Source organism: Triticum dicoccoides, chromosome 5A, assembly GCF_002162155.2.
Source record: "Triticum dicoccoides isolate Atlit2015 ecotype Zavitan chromosome 5A, WEW_v2.0, whole genome shotgun sequence".
Taxonomy (NCBI): domain Eukaryota; kingdom Viridiplantae; phylum Streptophyta; class Magnoliopsida; order Poales; family Poaceae; genus Triticum; species Triticum dicoccoides.
The window spans coordinates 274381352-274390047 of NC_041388.1; the positions used below are offsets into that span (position 1 = coordinate 274381352).

Here is an 8696-nt window from a genome sequence, read left to right on the forward strand (position 1 = left end):
GTGCCGGGTGCCGTTAGGACCGGCGCTGAGAGCGACGCAGTGGTGCCCGCCGAGAGCGAGGCCGTGACGCCCGGCGCAGAGGCGGCGGTGGTGGAGGAGTTGGCGGGCAGCGGTGGTGGTGGCGGTGGAATTGGCGGAGACATGGTCGAAACCCGGTTACCTGATACCAAATTGGTAGGATCAAGTACTCTACCAGGTCTAGGGCGTAGGTGGTAAGGGAAGGATGGAGGGAGACGTGGCGAGGATCGGGCGCGCCGGCGGCAGGGCGCCGTCGCGGCTAGGAGAAGGGCGGTGGCTAGGGCTGTTGGCGGCTAGGGTTCCGGCTCCTCAGGGAGCCGGGCAATAGGAGATAATATTCTTCTTATTGCTTGCCTTCAAAAAGAGCCTTACAACCTATATTTATATCCTAGATAACTTGTAGAAGAATCAACCTAAAATAACTTGCCTAAGATAACTTGCCTAATTTGAAAATAAAAACTAAGATAACTTGCGGGCCTAAGCCGGCCGGCCATAACATACTTCTCCGTTCCATATTACTCGTCGCTAATTTAGTACAACTTTGTACTAAATCAGCGACAAGTAATATGGAACGGAGGGAGTAGATCAAAGAGTTACTTTTTCCATATCCTATGGACCATTCTCTGACATGGAGGCTCTTATCTGTAACTGCTTAGGATTTCGTAGTTCTCATGCTTGCATCGAGAATGAAGAGATAAAAGTTGGTACTATCTCGTCTTCGTATTGAAAATGGAGCAACTAATTTATCAGTAGGCTACTCATACTCGTTCATAACTAGTTTTTCTGTAAACCCCACAGTTTTTTCTCTTTACGGTGTAGTACTCGTTCATAACTAGTAATTTTCCTGATCTGCAGCGTATACAACAATTACTAGACTCGATTAAATCATTCTGCAATGAAGGTAAGCTGAATCAAGGATGACATGTTGAAAACGTATGTACCTTTTCTAGCATAGGGTGACTCTTTGTCCACTTTCCCTGAGCAGGATCAAACACCTCCATGTCAGAGAAACAGCAAATGCCATCTCCACCGCCAAATGCATAAATTTTCCCATGCAAACCAACTCCAGCGAGGCTCCCCTTTCCATGAGTCAGTGCTGGGCATGGGGTCCAATCATCACGTCTTCGGTCATAACAGTCAACTTCAGGAGAAAGGATGCATGCATATATTAGGACCTAAAATTTGCAATCAGGGAGGCCATCAAAGACTAAACACAGAAACCAATGAGTACCTGTATCAAACCAGCAAGCGCCATCACCACCACCAAGAACAAATATTTTGCCATCTAACGCGACAGCAGAGGTATAGGACTTCCCAGCAGTCATTGGTTTCAGAGGTGTTAGTATGTCCAAGGAGGGTGAGAAGGAGTCTAATGATGACAAAAATGAGATGCCATCGAAACCACCAATGAGATAAATGACATCTTCTGAACCCAAACATTCTTCAACAAACTGATTTAGTGAATCATCTAGAGATAAAGGATCTATTTTCGAATTCAAATTCTTCACTGTGTTCTTTAGCTCAACAACTCTTTTCAGCAACCTGTCATTCACTCCTTGTAGGCATTTGACTTCTTTGTTGGAAATAATCTGCATTTGAACATATCAGAATATTAGGAACAGAACACTAAAGAAGCTGAATTTTGCAGGATTCCAAACATTTACATACAAAATGTATAATCCTATACACTAGAGAATACATAAAAGTAAACTTAGTTTGAAAATACAACCATCCTGTAGGTCACCATGAAGTAACGCTGTGATTAACTTATTGATTCATAAACTTTAAGATCCAAAAAAAAACAGTATAACAGATATAAGGCATTTGAAGATATTACAGCATTTAGAGATACCTGCTTCTTCTCCATAGTCTCTATACGTTCGGACAGTCCTTTAACCACATCTATCAACTGAAAAACAAAATAACTGTGAGAAAGTTGGAATACATAGACATGAAGCTGTTTGCAGGAGTACTCATATTAGACAGACAAGAAATAAGGACGGTAGTAAACCTGTAGCTATGTTATAACTAACCTTAGCTTCTGAATAGGATTCATAGTCCAATCCTTGGAGTAGCAAACTGGAATGCTCCCAGGCAAGCTGATCGACTTCGGTATCTAAGTTCTCCGGCAAACCACAGTGCCCCTCAAGAAATGTACCTTTAACTTCTTGCATGTCCTTACAACCATATGCATCAATGCCTTCTGTTCCAGCTCCATTGACATAAAATTCAGAATTAAGTTGCTGGACTGATAGAGCCTTAAGCTTCTCTAATACCAACGTGAAGCTAAGCTCATTTTCCTGCTGGGCAGATTGTTGCTGCTGTTGCACTTCAACTCCCTTACTGAACAGTGCATGATCCTCCCACTCTGGTGGTGTCTCTTTGCAGTCGAGATCATCGAAACCATTGGAAGATTCTTTGCTTGAGCTGGCATGCCCATTGTCCACATCTGCCATTCCAACTCCCTCAACCTCAAACTTGTTCTGCTTTACCATGTCTGCATATGACACTAAACCCTTTTCTGGTTTGAGCTCGTTGTTCCGCTCATTGTTCCACTCATTGTTCCGCTCATTGTTCCACTCATTGTTCCGCCCATCATCCACATCTCTTAGTCCAACTCCTTCAACCTCAAACTTGCTTTGCTTTACCGCATCTGCATATGACACTAAAACCTTTTCTGCTTTGAGCTCATTGTTACCCTCAAATTTTTGTACCCACACAGGAGGTGGTGTTGGTTCACTCACATGCTGAGCTCCTGGTTGTGAAACAGGAGGCGTCCAGAACTTGATGGGGGAAGGCGAAGGAGTAAACATAGCCATCAAAGCACGTGTTTGTGCATGATCCAATTCAAATCTGAAGAAGTGAGGCTTCTGGCCATAGACAGTGGGCGTCTTCTGGTAATAATTGCCTATAATAGCATTCCTGAATTTACTCTCCTCTAGTGGAACACACCACATTCTTATCCGCATTGCAACCTAGATAATTGGAAGAGTACAGTGCTCCCTTTGAGTCATTTTATAGAGGTTGAGCAAGGTGGCATATACAAGAATAAAGGATGATACCTGAGCAGGATAGCTTGTCTTTTCGTAGCCATTATTTGTCCATGCATTTGATTCAGGACAGAATTTGCCATTGCTTGCAGCTTCATAAACGCCATGCAATCTGCGATCATCATAATTGAACAGGAATAGAGGTAGCCCTTCCTTGATGTTGTGTACATATGAGAGATGTGCTTTTGGCAAGCCTGACATGTAAGTTACATAAGTTAGTGCATGGTTCAACAAACTGATTTCAAAAATCTGAATTATATTCTTTAAAAAGCATGAAAGAAGAATTTTTAGCACAAGGTATCGTAGATGCATCAAATGGAGAAGGCATATGCTCTAAAAAACACAGACATGTCACTTCTTTGTATGAAAGAAAAAGAAAGGGCCTATAACAGCAAGACTATGATTAAGAAATATAGCGTACCAAAAAGTTGGCGCGAGTGGCACTCAGCAATAGTATTGTTTGTGCAGCCGAAAATTACAGCTCCAAGATCCTGCACTGGAAGATTTCTTGCAGGAACAAAGAGGTTTGTTGGCCTGCCACTCAGAACCTGGCTCCATGAAGATTTCTTCTTGACCATTGCATTAAGCTGAGAACGGGCGGAAATGATTAAACAAAGTGCAGCGCAAATTGAAGTTGTTCAGTCATAAACATTTTGTAAAGATGAAAGAACGATGCGCAAATCAACTAACACCATCTCAATATCTCATCATTTTACTATATACTTAATTAGTTGTGTGAAGGTTCAGTGAACATCGTCTACGCATTGATATGAAGCAAGTTGTTTAGGCATGAGTATTAGTGAATCATATGAAATCAAAGTGAATCACCTACCTGCATGCAAAAAAAATCAACCGGAACGCCATATAAAAGAGCCTATTTGGCACCATTTTTAGTAAGAAGAGAAGTATTGGCACATGAGAAACTAGTACAGGTACATTGTACGTTGAGGACACGCAATGATTCGAAGAAAATGCATGCACTTTCAATAATATCTTCCCCTTTGAAGCCCCAAACTTACAAAAAGCATGTGTGTATAGAGCAATAAAGGGAACTGAAGGACCAAACATGTAGGCAATTCAACATCTGAGTACACTAGACATAATTACTGGAAGCCCCAGTTAGTCGTATATCACCTCATAGCAAAACTAAAACTCAGTTACACCTGAGACTGCATTGCAGGCACAATTAATGATGGAACCAAACAAGTTAGTACAAGTACTAGTAGCAGCAGAAGAAGCTAGCAACAGGGCAAGCACAGTGATAACACAAGGGATGACTTTTGCAGTTGGCACCCTGCGGTACTTGGTAATCGGATACAACAGAGCATTCACAGTAGGAAAAAAAAGCGAAAATCTAGGGGATCACTCGCGTGATGGAAATGTGAGCACGCGCCCTAATTCCCCCGCTTGCATCCTGCATTGCGCAATCCCGTTGGGTTGCATGGGAAATCCGAAGAGTCGCGCCACCCATCCCCCACCGCCACCAAGCAGAGGCAGAAGCAGCAGCAAGAGCAGGCAAGGCCGGGCGTTGGGTGCGGAGAAGAAGCACGATCGGGCGCGGTTGGGTGGAGAGGGGCGCCTCATCGGCACGGTGCGACGTTGCTTTGAGCCGAGAACAAGCGCTAGGTCGTTGAATTAAATTACAGCGTGGGCGAGCAAGGAGACGGAAAGAGAGAGAGCGCGAGGAAGGAGGAGGCGGCGATTTTACTGAGGAGTCGCCGGGAGACGGCGGAGGGAGCTCCCGTCCGGCGGTGATCGGCGACGAGGAGGGTTGGTTGTCTGGGGTTTCTTGGGGAGGAGGAGGGGATTGTGTGAGCGGAGGGCAAGGGAAGGTTTATTGAGGGGACGGGAGGCGAAATGAAGAGGGTGTGCTGTGCTGTGCTGTTGCAGTGCAAAAGAAAGAAATGGTGGTGGGTAGGAAAAGTGGATTCCTTTTTACTCCCCTCCCTCCCTTCGTCCTCGCCGAGTCTCTCCCTCTCTCTCTCTCTCTCTGCTATATTTCTTTTTTCCTCTACTAGTGTAGTCTGATTTATTACGCGGCGAAGGAAATGCCGAAAGGAGGAAAGAGGCAAGGGGGCTGTGGGCAGGCAGCAGCTCCACACGCAAACGCAGCTCCCGTTCCGGGCAAAAGCCACGTCCAACGGACGGAAACACAGGGAGATGGTCAAGGGCGTCCATGGACCAGGTCCGTGTGCGCCGCAGACTGACGAACGCACGCCCTGACACGCATACGCACAGCCGCACAGAGGGAGGAGGAGGAGGAGGAGGAGGAGGAGATGCCCTTACCGTCAGTCCTCCGTATAGGAGCTGCAGCCTGCCTGGTAGCCAGGCCAAAGCATCTAGCCGTCTATCTCCGGAGGGCGCTGCGCACCCATTTCTCGTCTCTACTTTCACGCGTTTCCCTCGGCACAGGCACAGGCACAAGCAGGCATGGTGATGGTGATCCTGCTACACTAGCACGCACGACGGACCCGATCCATGCACGTTTTCTTCGTTCTCGTGTCCATCGGGGGATGCAGCAAAGAGGTTTTCTTCTTTTCGGCTCCAGTATCTTCTACTTTGATGAGAAGACTCATCGTACAAGTGCCCGGCTCGGCTACTGCGCTAGACGAGCTTAGAGACGGGCAGGCGCTGCCGTCGGCTCCACGTGGGCTTCTTATCCTACATGCCTAACTCAGACTATCTACTTTTTCCGACTAATCCCGTTTTATTCATCAATCGAACAGATTGAACCGGATCGATACTGATCATAATAGATAGTAAAAATATCTCCAATGGTGGAAACCCGCCATGGGTAAATGGACATGGTGATGCGACTATGCGAGAAAACAATATTTCACTAGCCGTGTCTAAGTCTCGGTTGACTGAGACTTATAACTAAGTCTAAGTCAAGTGATATGACATGTAAGAAAGAAACAAAAAACCGAAAAGAAAAATTTGCACGGATCTCAACGTAAGATCTTACGGATATAGCATCGACTGAGACTTGTCCCGATCCAGATCTCTCTCTTTCTCTCCGCCTCCGCCTCCACCTCCCCTTTGCCTCTCCTCCCGCCGCCGCCGGATCCCGGCTGGGCAAAGTTCGTGCGAGGGGATGATGGCGGCGGCGGGGCGTCCATCTGTCGCGGCTTGGAGGCGTGGCTGTGACGGTGGATCTTGAGCGGGCGCCTCGGGACAACGTGTGTGTGGCCATGGCGTCGGCCACGCAGCGATGTGACCTCCTCTACCTTTGGCCGTCTTCATTGTCGGTCCAAAGGGATCTAGTCGGTGGGTCTTGCCTCGCGATGGCTTCCCGGCAGCGGATCAAGTGGAGGAGGAGATGGTGGCCTAGCTGCTGAAGTGGGTGAGGATGCCACCATCGTTGGCGGCGCCCGTGGGTGTCATTTTCCTCGTTGGAGGTGATGGTGGGGGCGTCCCTAGCACCATTGTTTTCGAGGGAAACCTCAGATCTAGAGGAGGGCTACCATTGACGGCGGCGCCCGTGGGCGTCATAGCACTCGTTGGAAGCATTGAGGGGCCTCCTGGATCGGATGATGGCGACTTCTTCGCCATCACCCTCGTGGGGGCATCATCTTTGAAGACATTCATCGGCTGGACGGACATGTGGACGGCTTGATGGTCGGGGCGTCGGTAGGTGATGGAGCGGCACTTCATCCTACACATTGATGACGGCGGATCTCGGCCGCATGGCACAGTGGAGACTCGGCGTCCGATGGGTGCGATGGACTCGTGCAGGAGGACGACGCTGTCTGGCGTCGTGGTGGCGTCAATGGCAGAGAGGCCTGACAAGGTCAATTGCGTCAGTATCTAATCTGAGAATGGATTGATGGATGAAGGGGGTGACGGCCCTTGCTGCGTGCACATGTGGTGCCCACTAAAAGTGCGCTGGATCAGTGTGTAACCCAGTCCAGGTATTGTGGCTTGGATGGGGCATCCGACATTAGATGTTAGGTGTTGGTGCGATGTCTGTTTGGTATTACGCTCGAACATTCGGCACCCCTTCATCACGGGGATAGGAGTAGCGACAGGTGTTGCCAAGATGGTGGCTTCAACCTTACTGATGTATTACCTTATAAAAGATTTGTAAATAATTAATAAAATGGCTGCATGCATCATCCAGATGCAGAGGTCGGGGGTATATCCTTCTTTTCAAAAAGAATGGTTGAATTGTTAATGAGCTGGATGTCATGCATTAGCTACAACCTAAGCTCTGATTTTTACCCAAGTAATAAGACAATTTTTTAATGTTGACCGTGTTGACCTCCAACTACGATCGAACAGCTAGAGATCCAAGATACCGATTGAGTTGGAAACTTAGAGCATCTCCAGCCGTTCGGCCCTCAGGACGCCAAAAAACGCGTCCTGGGGGCGAGTCGGCGAGATTTTCGGTGTGGGAGCGACTGCGTTCCTAGTCGTCGCCCCAGGTCGACTCCAGGGCTAAATCTATTCGGCGTTTTTTTGGCATAAACTCGTCAAAATTCATCCAAACTCGGGACATTCATTCAAATTTGTAGAAAAAACAAATAAAAAAACAAACACGGCCTAGCTACGCCGTCCTCGCCGCGCCTCGCCGTCGTCCGGCTTCTACATGCCTAGGCGCTTGTAGAAGTCGGTGTAGTCTCCGTCGTCGTCGTCTTCCTCGTCGTCCTCGCCCTGCCACCCGCCGTCGTCCCTGCTGCAGCCCTGTCCATGGCCGCCGACGCGGGATGGCCCGGCCTCCTCCTCGTCGCTGTCAAGGTAGACGACGCCGTCCACCTCGCTGACGGGGCGGTGGTGGCGCGCCTTGAGTTCCTCGATGGCGCGGCGCTGGCGAGCCACCTGCTCGCGGACGTAGTCCTCCCTCGCCCACTTCATGGTCGTCTCGTCAGCGGCGGCCATTGCGAGGTGCTCCGGCTTCACCGGGAGCAAGGGAGGCTCTAGCTCGGTTTTCGGCCGGACGGGGCGTAGGCGACCGCCGCGGCCTTCCTCGGGGATGGTCAGGGCGCCGCTGCGGGTGCGGCGCCCTAGCGGGGACTCCCCCGCCGTGTCCTGCGGCTCCGGCTTGACGGCGAAGGCCGCCGGCGAGCCGCCCGAGGAGGAGGAGGTTGTCGCGTCCGAGAACCGCCACGGCGTCCACGAGCTGCCACGGCGGCGAGAGAAGGACGGGGGAGCGGGGGCGGGGTACTCGAGGCGCGGCGTGTTGCCGGCCTCGATGTAGTCGAGGACGTTCTCGAGGGTGCGGCCGAGAACCCCCCACCACTCGCACCACCCTCCGGCGTTGTGGCGGCCGCAAGGTACGACGCCGTTGGTGGAGGCGATCAGGCCGTCACGGCGGCGGTCGAAGTAGATCGTCCAGAACGTGTTGTTGTCGGGGGAGTACGCCGGCGTTCGCGGCTGCTCCTCCGTCAGCGACGACCTAACGCGGGCGATCTCTGCCCGCCTGTCCGCCCCGGTGGGAGTGGGTGGCACCGGCACGCCGCCGGCGCTCAAGCGCCATGCGCCCGGCACCCTCATGTCCGGGGGAGCCGGGTAGTCGGCCTCAAAAAGGAGGCGCGCCTCCCACTCGTGGAGGTGGCGGCGGCCGAAGTCGTTCTTCGCCGCGGAGTCGCCTGGGTACCGCGCTGTCATTGCTCGTCGGCGGGCGTGTGG

The 8696-nt window shown here is 50.3% G+C and overlaps 1 protein-coding gene across 1 annotated transcript in view; it reads right to left on the minus strand.

Annotated features, from left to right (window-relative positions):
• The window catches only part of LOC119300984 (actin-binding protein IPP-like), a 9802-nt gene extending 4826 nt beyond the window's left edge, over positions 1 to 4976 (minus strand). Inside the window, exons 1-7 of the mRNA XM_037577887.1 lie at positions 4777 to 4976; positions 3490 to 3655; positions 3081 to 3262; positions 2052 to 2993; positions 1871 to 1927; positions 1250 to 1607; positions 960 to 1159 (exon numbers count right to left, since the gene is read on the minus strand). Coding sequence (XP_037433784.1) covers positions 960 to 1159; positions 1250 to 1607; positions 1871 to 1927; positions 2052 to 2993; positions 3081 to 3262; positions 3490 to 3646 — 1896 coding nt within the window. The 5' untranslated portion in view covers positions 3647 to 3655; positions 4777 to 4976. The remainder of the gene's footprint in view (positions 1 to 959; positions 1160 to 1249; positions 1608 to 1870; positions 1928 to 2051; positions 2994 to 3080; positions 3263 to 3489; positions 3656 to 4776) is intronic.
• Positions 4977 to 8696: the final 3720 nt, after the last annotated feature.